General features: G+C 38.6%; 1 protein-coding gene across 16 annotated transcripts in view; it reads right to left on the bottom strand.

The window, feature by feature from the left end:
* DLG1 (discs large MAGUK scaffold protein 1) overlaps window positions 1–18,545 on the bottom strand; it is a 145,373-nt gene that overhangs the window by 93,791 nt on the left and 33,037 nt on the right. For 3 of the 16 annotated variants that reach the window (XM_033069028.1, XM_033069025.1, XM_033069024.1), the window contains exon 1: window positions 6,624–7,148. The exons of 12 other annotated variants lie outside the window; for them this stretch is intronic. In XM_033069028.1, coding sequence (XP_032924919.1) covers window positions 6,624–6,815 — 192 coding nt within the window. In that variant the 5' untranslated portion in view covers window positions 6,816–7,148. Of the gene's footprint in view, window positions 1–6,623; window positions 7,150–18,545 lie in introns of those variants that run through there. One more of the 16 variants, XM_033069020.1, reaches the window with a different exon arrangement.

Consider the following 18,545-nt stretch of genomic DNA (forward strand, 5'->3'; position numbering starts at 1 on the left):
CATTTAGGATAGAAGATATTTCCTTAGGGTTCCTTTTAAATAGAATTCCAAGATCTACATACTACAGCTTAAGTAAAAAATAGACATTCTCCTGGTAATTCTTTTATATATCATAACCCAGTACATAACTGCAAGCAATCCCTTTGTCTGTAAGCAGAGGAACACCACACCAAGGTAGTATCTGACAAACAGTGCATAACTTCTAACCCTCTCAAGAGTTACATACAATCTGTATTTCAGGTTACCACAAAGATCCATTCCCTTCATCACAAACACCTACAACATTATTAAGTTAAGATCTACAGGATAAATTACAAAGAAACTGCTTGAAATGATCTATCAGTTATCAGCTCCTGTAATGCTTGCCACATTGTTAACCAACTGTACAATAGAAGCAATTCAAGTGTATTTTCTGTAAAAATACTAATTAGCAGAGAAACACAAGACCTGCTTCTTCCAGGTAAGAAATAACTCCTAAGAAAAAAGCAAGAACATTACAACTTCTGTTACCACCAGAACCCAACTTCAAACCCTTCCAGACTTTCTCCTCAGCTGGATGTAGCAAAGGAGAGATAAGTCTGACAGTTTTGTAAAACTGCAGCGGTTATTCAAAAAGCCTTAAGTTTTCAAATTTTTAGTAGAGAGGTTTCATGAGATAATCAACTTAATAACTCACTACTACCAGAAAAGTTTTTTATTTCCTTTCCCTGCAGCAGTGTGATGCTAGATGCTCAGCCTCAGACTGCTGCCATTCATCTTTCTTTTTTCTGAGATTGACTTGTTTTTCACTTATCAAAATGAAACCCTGAAAGGAGTTGACGTTAGCTCTCTAGAACAGCCATATTAAACACTGGAAACAGAGAAGAATTATAATTTAAACAAAGTGTTGGCCAAAAATACAAGGGTACGTTACCAGAGTATAAATTAGACCACACTGGCAATTAGAGAAAATAAACATTGGAGCTCCAAGAAGCAGAGAAAATGTCTTACAGCATCAGAGAATGTAGGAATTCTGTGAGCTTAAAGCAGCCTGCTCCACTGATGAAGGCTGTATTTGTCTGTACTCGTGATCCAAAATATCCCTAGCAGACCTTAAGCTTCGATTTCATTATGAAATACATGAAAATTATTTGAAAGTGGATTTAGTTTCCAGATCATCTCAGACAAGGTCCTGTAGAAGCCAGAACTGGATCATTCCAGTTTTACTGTGGGGGTCAGGGCACACACAGCAACATCCACACAAAAAATACCCTGAACACACACACACTAATTAATTAGTCAAATAGTCATAGGTCAATCAAGACTAATTTCCTTTACAGAACAGTTAATATCTTTAGATAAAGCACAGAATTACCTTGTTTTTTTTCTGAAACCGGACATATTTATTAGAAACAGATACTATTAGAAACAGATACTTGAACATGACTGAATGCAAACAGGCTCTAGATTTCACTAATAGATATATGTTTACCTTACAGAGTGTATCAGTGCTTATAGTAGTGCATATGAAGTTTTAACAGATTGGTGTATCATTACTTTGATTAAAAATGAAAAAATGTTGTAATAAAGAATTCTCCCCTAAAAGGCAGTGACAGCCTACAATCTTCTAAAAATAAATTTAAAAGTGAACTGCTAATTAGATTTTGATGTAGTACTTGAGACTGACATTACTATTTGACATGATGTTGTTTAAGAAAAGACTTAGTGCCATGTGTGGTTGACAAGGTGGTGTTAGGTCATAGGTTGGACTTGAGCATCTCAAAGTCTTTTCCCACCTTGTTGATGCTGTGATTCTGTGAAGTGCATGAAAACATAATATCCATGCTAGGACCTTTTCTGAAAGGTACCACAGCCCTTCACAGAAACTACTTTTGAGCAAAGTGCTTTAAGTAAAGCAAACTACTCTATCTTGTAACAGCTAATTGTCCATGGAAGTGTTTCTACTGCTTTACTACAGAGCACCACTCCTGATACCGTGCCTCTTGTCTGAGGCAGCACGTTCAAGTGAGCTGGTTGGTTACACAGCCACCACTCACCACTGCCCCTTCCTTTCCTCTCCCAGGAGCTGCCAGGCCCTGAACAAGAACTCAGTCAGCTGTTCCAGTCATGCCATGTTAACTGTGCTGCTGCATCCAAAGCCCTGTGCAAGCTCCCCTCCATAGGGGTCTAAAGACACGATTTCACAGTGCAGCCCAGCTCTCTCCAAGGACCGCCAGGGTCTGAAGAAGCACCACCCATTCACTTGCTCTTGGTCAGGCTGTACAACTTCATCTCCCTGCCCCTTGCTGGGAGCACACAGCTGACTTCAGACAGTGAGCAAGCTTATCCAGCAGAATGTTTCTTTCCCTCTTCCAGCAGTAACAAAAGTTCTGTAGTTCCCTTTAGCGGCTCCTGACAGGCTCAGGCACACAGCAATGCTGGCCTAACAGGGAGAAAAGCAGGTAAAGAGTAAGGCCAACCCACCCTCCGGTGGCTAGGAGCAGGTCATTGCTCTGCTTACAAGTAAGAGAATGCAACCCCACACCCAAAGCCAGGCTCCAAGGAGACCCTAATTTACAAGAGCCAGCCAAGCAAGGGACACATCAAAGGAAAGAAAAAGGTGTGCCAAAGCAGCTCTGAACTTGCAGACAGTCTCACCTGCACACCTCCCAGCACTCAATTAGGTAGTAGACAAGTAATTTAACTCCATTTTAAGGAGCTTTATAGACTGCTTTACAATTTATAACCTTAATTTTAAGTCCAAAGCAACCAAGTGCTAAACATTTAATACAAAACTTCAGAGAGAGACACTGCCCCAAAGGATTCTGTTGCACAATACAGGTGCGTCAAAATTAATGTAAAACATTTCTTTTCTGATGCAACATAGTTAACAGGATATCTTCAGGCTAAATCATATCCTCACTAAGTTTTGAAATGTCACCAAACTCTATGGTTACTGGTGTAAACTACTGAAAAATTCATTTACTTTTAACAAACCAGTGCTATTTTGCATGAGATGAAACTTGAAAATGAACCCAATTCACCAGAGTGAAATCATTCTTTCAGGCCCACAACATCCTCGCTTTAACTCTCAGGCCTAGCAAAATTAGGCAAAAATAAGAATGAAGAAAGTATCTGCAACAATAGCCAGGACAAACAAGGATTTTCTGGACATTTTACAGCACCATTTTTCAGAACAGAGATCACCTGTTCACAGGAAAAGCACAGAAAAGTTTCAGGAAATGCATTCTAAGAGGTTCACTTCAATCTTCCTAATCTCTTATCTGAATTTTAAAAAGAAGATATTTCAAACTCCCTCCCTTCTCCAGATTTTAGCCCTCTGACCCACCAGTCATACAATTCCCAAGATAGAGCTCACTTCCAACAACAAAAGCAACAAATCCCAGGAAATCACAGTCTGACTTACAGTCTACCCAGTCACTGGGTAAAATTTTCATTTTCACTGTACAGGTCCAACCACGGTTAGAAAGAGGTTAGGAATAAAAGAAGACTTGAATAAGTAAATCTAACAATTTGAATTTGATAAATATACAGAAGTTCACAGGGTCAGACCCTTTCTGAGGCAGCATGAACAGGCAGCTTGATGAAACCAAGTAGTTTTAGATCACTTGCACTGAATTCCCTAAGTTCAAATACTTGTCCTTTTTTAATTGTTTCTCCACTTAGCTAAACTAAATCTGAAAGGACCCTTCCAAAGATCATTCCAGCAACTCAAGTTATTGTGAAGCACTGTTTGACATGCAACACCTCCACTCCTACATAAAAGGACCTGGATGCAATGTCAAAAACAAACAGGCAGAGAAGATTAAATATCTACAGCTCTCACATCTCACCAGCTTGCACAGCTCTGTCACCCTTCAGCAGAAATAAACTTCCAACAACTCTAATAAAGAAAGCAACAATACAGAACATTTTGCATACCTTGCTAAAGCAAAACTAATAAAAAATGAGTAGTATATTAAAAATGCTAACGCATTTTGTACAAGTCTTTCCTGCAGTCTAGTGCTAAACTAAAAACTAGTGCTTAGGAAGGCAATAGTGCCTTCCACACAAAGGAAAAAAAGGACACAAAACTAAAGGTATGCTCCACTATTGCAGAACTAAAGTCAACTAAAGTCAACTTGAAAACATCTTATTTGTAAAAAACAAGAGTATGAAAGCCAAATAAAATCTCTTTGCAGGTAAACAGCAATTCATAGTGATAAGTTAAAAGGCTGTGAATAACAAAATAACCTTAAGTAATGGAAGAAAATATGATTGTGTTTGTGTGTTTTTACAACTTCTTCACTGATCATGGAATAAGACATGCAGTATTATTTTCAGATTAGGCATCAACATATGATAAACTGAATGATTTGCAATGTTGGGAGAGGGTTTTTGATCTTTGGCTTTACTTTTTCAATCCCAAGTTCAGCACTTGGAGTACTAACTGCTTCATTCTGAAATGAAGCAGTTATAAATAAATGCACTAAGTTTTCTCTAATAACAAGAGAATGACAAAGACATAAGGCATTTCACCCTTCTTGAACAGTTTCAGTTTGACATTGTATCTTGAATATAACTGCTTATAACATGGTTATTTAGGTCACAGTGTTCCATCATATGTCAAAACGCACAGCTAGTGTTTAACTTATTCATGTAATGCTTCATGTCATGGACATCCACAAACAATAAAACAATTGAAGAGAAGTATATTTACATTTACAAAAATTCCAGAAATACTTGTAATAAAGTTCATCTGTTCCAGAAGGCTAAGGAAAAGATAATAAAGAAGGTACACTCAGATTGTAAATGTTCTTTGCGTATGGTCTAAGAAGGAAGATTGAAAACACTATTTCATGTGATTACTTGTGAGATTATTTGTTTCATTACGTGAAGGACTGGTACAGTTACGCTGTATTACTGTTCCACATTGTAATTTAAATATTTACTCCGTATTCAAAGGCTGTATCTTCTCAGAGGACAAAAGCATTTTATTTTTAGTACTATCCAGCCCTACAACTTTGACTCAAAAAAGGACAAGTGCCCGGTGCATCTCTGCACTGCCGGCAGTCAGTGTGCACAGAAACCCTTCCCCTCCGGGCCGCAGCGGAGCGGCGCAGCGCAGGCAGAGCGGGCACGGGCAGTAACCGCAACGCGCCCATTGGCGGATGGCGCGGGCCGGGGCACACACAGCCCCGGACTCACGCGGTGAGGACGCGGTGAGGACGCGGTGAGGACGCGGTGAGGACGCGGTGGAGCGCTCCCCGCTCGGGAGGCTGTGCCCGCCCTGCCCCGTACCGGTGCAGCCCAAGGACGCCATGAAGGCACCGGGCCCGGGCAGCGCCTGCAGCGCCCCCCGGCGGCCGCCCCGCGCGCAGCCGCCGCCATGGCCGAGCCCGCCACAGCCATGGCCCCAGTGCGGGCCGCTGCTCTTAAAGGGACAGCGCGCTGCCCGCGGCTCCGGCACACACCGCCCGGCTCCAGGGCATTGCTTAAACGCGAGCAGGACTCAGCAACGAGGAGCGTGCACTTCCAAAAAGGAAGAAAAGAAAGCTTAGTGTTATATCGAGTACTTTCCAAATGGCATCAATAAATAGGCACATATTTCCAATTGAAAAATGCTTTGGACACAAGAAGGATAAAGCAGACTCAAAACAAGGCAAAGTCTTCCGCCTGGAAATAAAGCATTTAACTTTAAGTTTTGTAATATTTACGCTGTCAAAAGACCCATAAAAATTTAGATTCCTTCCTCTCAATGTAGCTCACATTTATTCACCGCTCAAAATTTTCTAATACATATATGTATATACACACACATATACATAAATGCATCACACACGCATATATGTGAGTATATATGCACACACAACTGATCCCACTTTAGAAAATAAAATCTAGTTGAAATATTTTTTGTTAAAAATAACACACATGACTTGGAAACACTGAATATATAAAGTTTTAGAGAGAAAGGATTTCCTAATTTCTGCCTCAAAAGTAACTTCATACACACATCCCTTTAAAATTAAAGTGGCTTTCCAGTACTTAACAGTCTCCTCATATTCTTGACATTGCAAGTTAATTCTACTGAAAAGAAATAAAAAAGCATTTTCAACACAACACTGAGTATATTCTGTTTATCATTCTGATGATTACCAAATTATATGTGTTTTATTCCTCTGAAAGCTAAACAGTTGATGTAGTCCTAAAATGACTTAATGCCCCAGGGCACTGTTAAACCCAAACCTGCCACTAACAATTGCTTCCATCAAATTGATGTCAGGAGGCATTTCCAGCCCTGTATCTCAGTGCAAGTCTCCTGTGTATAAAATTCTCTACAGCTGAAGAAAATGAAAGCCAAGTGCAATAAACTGATTACATGATGATTAATGCTGATTAATGAAGAATGACGACATTTTACATGCGGCATTCAGTAAATTCAAAATGTTGTTCAAAGGAATCTCTAAACAGTAGGCATGATAATTCATTACTTCTGTCACCATCACTAAGAGCTTGGAAAATTAAGTAAGGCACGGAACAAAACACACTTATTTAACCAGAAATTTAAGGTACAGTTACATTAGACACAAAGGTAATCATACATTGCAGCTTACATTTCCAGGAAAGTCCTTTTATAGACCCACCTTACATCCAAACATTAAAGATATTGTGTTGTTGGTACATGCTACTTTACAGTGGCATAGCATCGGAGAAAAACAATCCAAGTTTTTTATGCTAGGAGACATTTTTTCAGACCCTGTGCACTTCAATCGATCCGTGACTGAGATTCCAGAAAAATGCCTCTGTAAGCGCTGCTTGCTGCCTGTCTTTGACATTTAATCTAGGTCCATAGTGTTCAAAATAAGCCTTTATATAAATAGGTTGAATCCTTCAGGAAAAATGTTGCTTCACGTTAGAAACCGGATCTTATAAAAAAAGCAAAGAAAAAATCCCGTGTCCATTTTTAAAATTTTTGAGTCAGCTTTCTATTTAATTACGTTAGCGCCGGCTCGAAGTGACAACTGTCTCACGGCCCAAAGTAATACTCAGATGCTCTCAGCCAGAAGCCCGGGTTAGATCCAAGGCAGCTCCACCTGCTGCAGTGCAAGGACCGCTATCTCCTCCATGAAAACAGAAGCAACTCCAGCAGAGCCCTGCTCAGTGTGTGCTGCTTGCTTAGGGGAGGGGCGAGATGTTGCAGCAAGGGACTCGTTACACGGCCCGATAGAGATAAACCCAACGCTTCCTGCAAGGTGCTTTCGCACTGCACCAATGAGCATGTGAAAACCCATTTTAAAATCAGCTGTGTGTAATTATAAAACCAGGGACGTTGTAAGCTTAACAGCAGGGAATTTGCTGATCTGCAATTTACGCTAGCTTTTTTCAAGGAAGTGTCAGCAGACCACAAAATGAATGGCTCTGGGATATTTAATCCTCATTTTCAAAGATTAAAAATTCAAGGTTATTTGACACGTCAAACAAATGGTATTTAACTGCTGATAAAATTCCTAATGATCTAGTAAAAGTAATAAAGAAACAGCACAGAAATGCACAAATACTCTCCAACACAATAAAATCAGAAACTGCTATTTTTCCCTGTTAGCACTATGAAATCACGAACAGTCTGGACTATGCATTGATTTGATTATGAAGAGCTCTTGATAAAGCATTTCAAACAACTCCACAGAATACTTAAAAGAGTTCAAGAAAAAAAGCTTTTTTCCTTAGAACTGAGGTAAATACTATCATAGTCTCCTTAGAATTTGTTGTTCTTTATTGTGTGCTAACAAATCTAAGATTGGGTTTGTTTTATAATCAAGCCCTATAAGATTCAAACTTTATTTCCTTTTTTACAAGTCCGGGGATCTCTCCAGGATTTCAATCTCTTCATGCATTTTAATAAATTGTATTACAAAAATTGATAAAATTTATCAAAATCATGCTCCCTGCAATTACTCTGCTCTTGTACCATAAGCTAACTTGCCTTTGCAAAAAAACTTCAATAAAATAATATTAGCCATAATTTCTATTTTTTATTCCATTAAGCAGTATTGTGAAGAAGTCTCTTTAGGATGTAACTGTTCGCTTACACCTGTGGCAGCTTTTTGTCATCTTTTACTTTGTTTGGTTTACCTGATAAGCACCCCCTGAGGTAGCAAGTTTAGTGTAGTGTAAAATTGCATGCACACTTCCAGCTCAAACTAGTAACTTCATGAATTATACTGAGACAGTCATCTTTATATAAATGTGCGGATTGATGAAACCAAAACTAAGGCAAGATGTCTAGAGAAAAATGTGCAACTCAGCCCACAGTAAACCTCAAAATAAACTTCATTTGCATGAGGACCTTGTTCTTGGTAGACTCTCCAAGGATTACCGATGACAGTATTTCCATATTAATAAGCACAGTTTTCTTTCCACCGTGTGCTGTGACCTACAATTTTTCACCAAATAGCTTTAGACATGACTTCCCACAGCAGATCATCTTCTGCACCCCAGTATAGCAATATGGGCAGGACCAAAGGAAAAAAATCTAACCCTGAACTTAATTTTCACCAAAAGAGAAACAGAGTGTGAAGAAACAAAAAATGCACTTTCTTTGCCTAGCTAAGTTAGATGTTTTTCTTGCAAGAATATCCAAGGGTAACCCTAAGTAGAAAGGCTGACAGAAAAACCTAAAACCTCTTTGTGTTCCTGCTGCTGGCTGGGGGTCCCAGTAAAGACTCCTGGCTGAAGAAACAGGGCAGAGCGCAACTGAGCACATACTCAAACACCTCACGTGGAACACTGCACAAGGGGAAGGAACACAGGCACAGAGTGCTGTCTTTTGCCAAACATAACAATGTTCCTATCCCACTGAACATCCTCTTCTATGCACTATGGATTTACAATCCACCTTACTTCCACACCTCTAATCACATTGTAATAACATAATTTCTCACTGAAATAACACACAGTCCAATGCATGGCAATTTCATGACAACAAATAAAGTCAAAGAGCCAAAAGCAGTTCTTGAATGTCGCAGAAATAGCTTTTTGTGATGCAGAAAATATAAGCTCTAAATGTGCCGTGGGCATAGAAGAATCAATAAGAGGAAGATACAGGCTACACATCCACAAAGGATTCCATCAGTAAGATACAATAAGGAAGAGAAAGCTTAAGTAACTTGAGGCAATTACATCTACACTGTTGATGAAGACCACATAAAACATCTGAATCTTTCAGCCATATATATTTGCAGCTGTAGATAAATAAATTGGTTACACTACAAAATCATCTTGACCTTCATACAAAGATTAAACTTTTTACACATTTGCAGGCCCACAAGCTTAAAAATACAATCTTTAAACTGATAAAATTAACATCTACTCTTACTTATTTTGCTGACTAAATCCTGAGATTTAACTGCAATGGTTTCACTTATTCAAAACAATTACTTGTGCTTAAAAGCCTTTTTTTTAAAAAAATACATAAATCTTTCTGAAATATGAACATGAATTATGTTCTCATATAGAGAAACATATGAAACAGAAGATTTCCAAGTCTACTTTTGAGCTTTACAGAAACATATCCACATTTAATTAGTGCTCTGATTCAAACTGAAGGTTGAATTAACATTTCGAAACAAAAAAGTAATGTATTAACACAATGACTAAGCCATTAATTAGAAGAATATGGCCTTAACTATCTATCACTTCTCAGTGCCAATCTATTAGTCTGTACTTTGTATTATCACATAAAAGTTCCCACAGTCACAGCTCACCATTTCTGTGTTTCCTCAAAAGTGTTCTGAGTGAAAAGAACTGCTTTCATCCTTACAAAAGCACTACCTAAAATGAATTGTCTTTATTTCCGTTTTTTTTCAAATGTTTACTTGGCAATAACCCATCTTTATGTATGGCTCCCACATGCACAATAAAAATACCCACATCACTATGATCTTCAATTAGTGAGCAAGACTAATTTTGTTGTCTTGAAATAAAGATCCTACTTCGAAGTCTCCCTGAGCACTAAGAATATTGGATAGAGAGAAACAAGAGCTATATAGCAACAAAAAAAAAAAAAACCACACTATGAAACTTTCACAGAAACTTAATGCTTCAGCTCAGCACTTGCCAACTATTCTTGATGCAACACAAGTAGTACCAATTGCATCGATTCATGTGTTCCACCCGAATCCTCAATACAACACAGGCTGGGAAATACCAATCTCATAAGTAGCAAGACCTGTAGCTTTTAATGAAATCAGTAGTCAAGGTCTAGCATGACAAATATACCAACTGTTCAGACTACCAAACCAAAGAGGAAAAGGCTTCATAATTCCTTAGACAGAGAATGTCCCTTAAGTACCAGTGCAGGTACCTGTCAAGCTGGTGGAACTCAAGCTTAGGTGCACTCTTCCTCAGAAGCCTGAGCTGGTGTACTTCTGGCATATGTAATACAATCCATTTTTTAAATACACTTTTTATCATTGAAATTATTTAAATCTAATAAACTTATTTTATCCTCTTTTCTGCATAATTGTAGTCTGCAAGGTCTTCAAAGAGTATACACAGAATTCCAAAATGATAATGAGTGCTGCAAAACAGCTTGGATGCTGGTGTAAGATTACCCCATACTAGCACAGAGCTCTAATGTAATGTCTGCAATGATTTCTTACTCAAGGAGTAGTAATTTTATAAGCAATTCTATAAGGCAAATGAAATTTGAACACTAGTTTGAGAATAACTGATGTCTGGTGCAAACTGCATCCATCAGCACCCAGGAAGCTCTTTGGCTCTGCAGTTCTTGCTCCCTGAAGTATCAGGTGACCATCCAAGCCAGTTTTGGGAGAGTAGCCAAAAAATGTACTGCTTGTTCTTGCACGCCCCTAAACTGCCAAAAAATCATTTGCACTGTTCTTTTGGGCAAAGAGGTTTATAAACTCAAAACACTGTGAGCTGAAATTCCCCTTCTAAAGGGCATCCTTAACAGGTCTCCATAGTTTAGAAACATGGTTTTGTGAGCTTGGCAGGTAAATGTTTGCAGAAGTTAAACCAGCAGCCACTGCTGCATGTCCAGTTCAGAACGCTGATGTACATATGTCCTTTCTAAGAAGCTTAATGCTCTCATATAAACATTTCCAGAATACAGCTGTCTGTGTCTTAAGTTTCCAAAACCCTGAAGACTAACACAGCCTCATTAACTTCAGAAGGAACGTGAAATGTTATTTCACAAGAGAAAGCTGATTAGTAGTTGCCAGTTTTGTTTTTTAACTTGCCCTGTAATGGTATTTAAGCCCAGAACAGGTCCTATGAATAGAAACTTTTCAGTGGGTGTTTGTGTTTTTCTCTCAGTTCATTCCAAGTCTTAAATTGTTACGTATAAGACAGATCTAGGACATCAGTCCAATGAGGTCCTTCGTAAGCCTTGATAAGTCAAGCCAAAGAGCAGACAAAACTGTCTCCCTTCCCAGCTGAGTGACCATCACTAGGGGCATTCATATAAACTTGCTTTAGGAGTTTTTCATCCAAAACAGAGGAGAAAAACATAATGCCATATTGGAGAAAGAACCCAGACGTGTCTGCATTATCATGTCTTCTATATGCAAAAATAATCAGGCTTCAAAATATGTGGTGACAGACTGAAGAGCATACAGAAGCAAAACTTCATGAAAAACAGACTTTCCTGACAATTACCACTGAATAGAGGTCCTACATATTCCAAGTGTGATTTCAAAGCTGTTTCATCATATCATTCACCTGTCAGTTCCTGCCTCTCAGTAATTTTAACACTACAGTTTAACTTCAGCCGAACTGACTGGAGGAATAGAAGTCTCTGAGCGTATCAATCATGTGCAATTTTCTCAGATGTAGGTAGCAAGCATAGAATAAACAACAAAATAGCCCCACTACCAGAAGGGGAAACAAGTGAGAGGGTAAGGTTAACTAAGCAACAACAAGCAGAATTTCTATAACGAGAAGGGCATTAAGAATACCAAAGGGGGGAACGTCTAGCAAAATGCTATACAGGAGCTTATATTAAAACAGAAGCACACCTTGACCAAAAGTTACAGGTAGTCATGTTTTCTAAGGCAGGCATGAAACCATTGCATGTTTTAGAATTTAAAATGCCCTGAGTGAAACTTCTTCCTTTTCTTTTGATGTTTTGAAAGTATTTTAGCACTACTGGAGCACATTTTACATCTTTAGTTTTCACACTAGAAGTTCCTGAGAATAAAAGAGGTCAAAGAATTGGCTGGTATGACTACCGTGAAAGCCAAAACTCAACATTATTTTTTCCTAGCTGGAAACCACCAGAGTCAGGAGAACATCTTCAATACAGACTAGGAAATGAATGAAAAAAAATTCCTAAAATCAGAACGTACTACATTGCTTCTTCAAACGTATTTAACATGTCCAGAAACAGTCCATGGTAGGTTGAGCCTAGATGACAGGCAAGTATCTAACCAGCCACTCACTCACTCCCTCCCAGTGGGATGAGGGAGAGAATCAGAAAGGCAAAATCAAGAGGAGAAACCTCATAGGTCAAGATAAATAAGTGAAAGGGGAAATATTTTTTTTAGAAACCAAAACCCAACCAACCACACATGTAAGTGAGGCAAGCCAAATCACTAACCACCAGCAGATCAATGGCCAACCTCAGCCACTTCCTCCTGAATTATTGCTGAGCAAGATATTAAAATATATGGAGTATCTTATCTGTCATTTTGGGTCAGAGGTTCCAGCTGTATCCCCTCACAACCTCTTGCCCACCCCCAGCCTACTTGCCAGGGCAGCAGAGTGAGAAAGTAAGAGACCCTGACACAGTGTGAGTGCTATTCAGCAATAGCTAAAACACTGGCATGTTCATCAACAGTTTGTCACAATCCAAAACACAGCACCATATGGGCTCCTGAGAGGAAAGTTAACTCCATCCCAGCTAGACCTGCTACCAGTCTGACCTGAAAAGTCCTCTAGTATTAAAAACTATGAGACTTTGCATTCAAAAAACAGTACTGAAATCATTCAGAGTAAAAGCATGTGATTAATCTAAAGCTGCCTTTGATGTGTTGGTTCCATCTGTCCACATAGGAGAAAAAAAAGTATGGATATATAGCCCCAAATGGTTCCATGGAATTCTCAAAAAGATTTGTAGTGAACAACAGACACTGACTCACAAAGATAAAACTGCTAAATGATAAAAGCCCTCCTAAAAGACCCAAGAGCTTCACAGCCTTGTCTCATCCCTTCCCCACACCTTCACTGAAGATTTCACCCAGTCTGTGTTTGATGTGGATGGACTCTAATCTCAAGCCGTAATTATCACTCAAGCAAGGTTATATTCTCAAGGCTGTACTCAGTGGGAAAGATTAAATCCAGCAGGGTGTGATTAGCTGGAACTACTCTCCACAGTGTCAAGAGCAGGCTGGAGCAAGGATGTGATTTCACTCTGGATTGTTCCCAGGCTGACTAGGCTAAGCATATCCTCCAAAACATGATTTTCCTATGGGCCTTAACAGAAGTCTGGTTTGATTAAGACTGTCATGTGGGACTGGAGGGGGCATGTGATGGGAGGAAAGAAGGACAACATCTTTGAGGTTTATTCCAGTGTTGCTAACATATGAAGATCCTTCAGTTACTGTAGAATTGCTCAGAATCTGATTCATCCCATCCCATCCCATCCTATCTTTTTTAACAAGTCCCTTCAGGAGAAGCAGTTTTCAGTAGTGGAATGCCTTCTAAATGGTCCATGCAAAGTAGCCACAAAAAGTAGATCTGCTGCTGAATAATTCACAAAGAATTAATAAAGCATCTGTGCCTCCCCTGAAAAAATAAGGGCAGACTGGTAAAAAAACAAGTGAAAATGAGTGAGAGAAAATATATTAATAATACATGTCTTTTATCTGGTGAAGCCTCAAACTACTCCAGATTCATCTCAATTGCTGTTCATGCTTGCTTAACATCACATCAAGAAGAGACTGCAATTTGACATATTTGGTGCTACATCAAAGCAGCAGAGCAGAAAAGAGATGATGCTAACAACCTCTCATAGCCAGGAGATGAAGTGCCTGCACAACATCAGTAATGGTGGGGGCTTTTCCTCCACCTGCAGACAGTGAGAAGGTTGTTCCCAGAGACAAATGCAACTCAGTCCTTCAATCCTGCTGTTTTAAAAACAATGAAAACCGATCAAATCTCAATTATAAAATAATCTGCTGAGATCAGGATGGAATCTCAAGAGCAATGCTGTTCTGTGGATGCTCAAATACTTGCCATACATTTCTGAATACACAAAGTTCTAAGTGTCACTAAGTTCTCTAACAATAGTTTTCAAAAAGACTTTTTCATACAACACAGTTGGTACAACACTTAGAGTGGAAATGCCATTAGTTTATTTTTTGTATCATTCTAATGAATCTAAACATTTCAAAACCAGAGATAATACTTTCCTCTAAATGGGAAAAGATTCAAAATGCTACTTTTTGGCTCCCATTGATAAAAGCATTTGCTGACCCACAGTTTTAATTCACTGCCCTCCATCCCTTTTCCCATCTTAAAATCCTCTTATGGGCAAGGACTACAGTTGCCATCTCTGTCCAATCCAGGTGGTAAGGGTGCTGGTGATTTACACTTTGTTATGAACTGAGAACAGGTAAGGAAGGCTGTTATTGCCTGCAGGTCATTGACTCTTCTGCCACTCCCTGGGAAACTAAAAGGTAAAGGGGAGAACTGACAGGAAGCCATAAGCAGTTCAGGGTAGCACTGACACTGCTAGTAAGTTATTATCACTTCTCTCCAGTTTTTAAAAAGTATTTTTAAAGTATTTCTGCTGGTTTTAGAAGATTCATTCTCCTATGTAATGCTCACTAATACGGTCACCAGTGCAGTAACAGTTTCAGAACTTGCAAATAAGGAGGAAATACCTTAATAAACAAGCTGAAAAAATAAAGTTGGAGGATGAAGGTTGTGTCTTTAAAAACTGAAACCACAAATTACAACTGAATAACCATGACAGAACAGCTTAAACGAGAAGTGTGGGGACTGTTACTTGATCTGAACTTAGCTCCACAAAGGAATCTCATATCACATTTTCTCATAGCAGGTTGAATTATCTAAATTCTCATTAGCATAAATACTTATTCTTACAGTGACAATTACTGTCAAGTTACAGCCAAATTTTATTAAGAATTCAAGCAATGGTGCATTAAATACTTTATTATTACCAAGTGCCATTTCCCTGACCACAAACAAACTTTCAAAATATTGATCCTGGACTCAATGTTACTTATCGACCCCAGAGTTTCTGCATATTAATACAGGCTTCCAAACCACAGCATTTCAGCAGGAATCTAGGGCAACAGTTCTGGCAGGCACCAGTGCTTAAAAAACACCAGCAGCTGTTGGTAAACTAATTGCACAACTGTTCAAAACAGAGTATTTCTTCTTGGTATGTTTTAGCAAGATGCAACGGAAAATAACACCCTACTTCAGCTTTGAAATTACTTCAGTTAGGACCCAAATACCAGAGTGAATGTGACAGCATGTTATAGCTAATGTAGGTCATTCTCCACTTCTTCTCTTCTCTGTTGCCTTTAAAACACCTAGAAAATAGAACCTCAACTAAAATTACAGGAGTTTTAAACCACCAAGTGGAACAAAACTACTAACTCAGAAAAAGAGAAAAAGAAAACCAGAAAGTATTACTTTTCTGTATAATTTTGAGAGAATCATAGATCTTGCCTATTGGAAACATTTCTGATCATCTCATAAAAGCCATAAAAATAAAAAAAAATTACAGGCAATAATATCAAGGATAAAGATAGTCAGTGGCTTCTATCTGAGAAGCTTAACTGACAAAGCTCTTCATCTTATAAAAAGCAAGCAGCTGAGTTGGGAATATGACACTCAATCTTTGAAAAGATGAATGGCATGGAAAAGGCATATAAAACACAACTACTAACTACTTAAGACAACACAGGCATTAGCAGACAAATTACCCAGCAGATGTTTGAAAGCAAAGAAAAGAAAGTACTGCAGAACTCATTGCCAAAAATATCAAATCAAAAAGGAACAGAGCAAATCAACAAACCAGGATCTAATAAAAATATATAATCACTCTCAGGAGTGGGACAGCAACTGGGGTGGGTACTTGTCCTTCATTTACAATCATCAAATAGAATCACTAGGGCTGCAAAAGACCTCAAAGTTCATCAGGTCCACTCATTAGCCAGGCCCCACCATGTTCACCACTAAACCATATCCCCAAGTGCAATATCCACATGCCTTTCAAACGCTTCCAGGGATGGGGATTTCACCACTTCCCTGGGCTCTCTATGTCAATGCCCAACTCTCCTTTCAGTGAAGAGTTTTTTCCTAATATCTAACTTAAGCCTCATCTTAAGATGAATTAGCAGTCATAGCTGGAAAGAATCCACAAAGTCCAAGTCCATTTTTAAGGAGCACCTATACTGTGAAGAATTCAGTTTGCATCATGTACTACCAGACCATCAGAGATTCAGATCAACTCGAGACTTCCCCTGGGCATCTTAACTATTGGTTAAAGAAAGGGTGATAGAACAACAAACAGAAAGGGGAAAGGCAAAGGGAATGAAAATTATAAAAAGTTTAATGCACTTGTGCACTGCAGTCCTGGGCAGCAAAGCCATACAATACAGAATGCAGGTAAAAAAGTTTTCACATTCCTTCTATGTTTATTTGATGCTCTAAGGGAAATCATCACAGAGAGTTGAAGTCACTTTCATAGCACTTGGATTGCTGAGGAAACACAAGTTTAAATTAAGAAAGAAAGACACAACAACACTTGGCAGAGTTTTCAAAAGCCCTTTAGGACATTTCATAAAAAAAAAGCAGAGACAACCAAAATAAAGGTGTTTTAGTGTTGCCCATTCTCATATTACAGAAAATCATTAACTAGGCTAATGAAGGCTGGGATAATCAAATTTTAATGAAAATTACCACATGCATATATTTATATGAGGGATGTGGATGAATATTAACTATATAAAGGAATTTCCAAAATAATACAGGACTATAGAAAAAATCTGTAATATCAACAAGATTTTACAACATCATGATCAGCAAGCCAACAAATTAACATCAGCTCTGTAACGTGTAGTTAACACTTCTATTTCTTTCTACCGTTCAAAAGAACATCCTCACCTACTTCAAATGTCAGAGGGATAAGGAAGCTTTGCAAGTTCTGGGAAGCAGATCCCGCATTGTCCCGGTTTGTTACCCTGAGCAAAGCACACTGAACACAGCAGAGGGCAGCAGTTCTCCACTGCCACTCAGCAGCATTTCCCTGCTTGCAACAGCAGCCTTTAAAGGTAAGAATGCAAACCACTAAAGACGAGAGTATATTCCTGCTTCCCAAGTCTTCCTTTTACAGCAGCACACCACACTCTCTACAAAGAGCAAAATCACTATGATATGCAAGCATCAGATCTGAACTAGAAACAAAACCAGGGAAGAAATAAGGTTTTCATTTCCTTCATTACAGTCACAATCTGGTGCCCAAGTGGTTTCAATGTGCTGTTTATAGATCGCAGAACACTGGTGAGCCGATGCACAGAACCTAAATTTTATATGAGTCCCTGAATGAACAGATGAAGAAAAGACGAAGAAACATTTTAATTAGTGGCAGAAAAAGTAAAGGTTTTCAGATTGCCAGTTAGCAGTCACATAGTTGAAACAATCCTATTTTGAAATCTAGTTTCCTAGGTATGTACTTTTACAATCCCTGTGACAGTAGAGATACATTAGAATATGCTACAAATGGTGCTTAAAGGATTTGAGATTACCGAAAATCCTTATTTTTGGATCCAACCCAATCTGATGATTTTCGTTCAAAATGCAGAGTGAGACAGATTTTTCTGCTAGGTCTCTCAGACAACCTAAACATATAATAAACAATTTAATATGATCTTTAAAATGATCTAGCTACATCATAATGAGCTTGTGTTATCTACATTATTGTTATAAAAGCCTTTTATTAACTAATTACTTCAGCAGCGAGGATCCTTTTGATTTCCAGCTTTAATTTATTTTGGCTTAATTCTTATTGTTCCCATTTCAGCATCATCTCATTTGAAAATCATCTTTTGGGTTCAGAAACATATTCCCTAAGCCATCAAGACAAACTCTTCCAGTTTTTTTTTTCCTGCCTGTCTTTCCCAGACAGCACTTCCTTCACCACTCTAATAGTGTATGTGTATGTGCAGTGGCTTCCAGCTGTGTATGTGCAATTTGCATTGGCCCTTATACAACACACTGTAAAACAGAACTTTTCTGTCTCCTCAGAATACCCTGATGGCCTCCAAAGAGTATTTTAATGAATCAAAATAAGATCAGGAACAGAGTTATAAAGACCATGGAGCTTCTAGCCCAACTACAGACTTCTTTCCAGTCACCTGAATTAACATTCCCCACCTAAAACCAGCTGTGTACATCAGACCCTGTAAACAACCTATTAGGAAGAGAGGAATAAAAAAATTGATCCATTTCTCACCCTACAAGTGACATTTATTTATAGGAAATTTTCTACAAACAGGTTTTAAGATGCA

This window comes from Catharus ustulatus, chromosome 10 (genome assembly GCF_009819885.2).
Source record: "Catharus ustulatus isolate bCatUst1 chromosome 10, bCatUst1.pri.v2, whole genome shotgun sequence".
Lineage (NCBI taxonomy): Eukaryota > Metazoa > Chordata > Aves > Passeriformes > Turdidae > Catharus > Catharus ustulatus.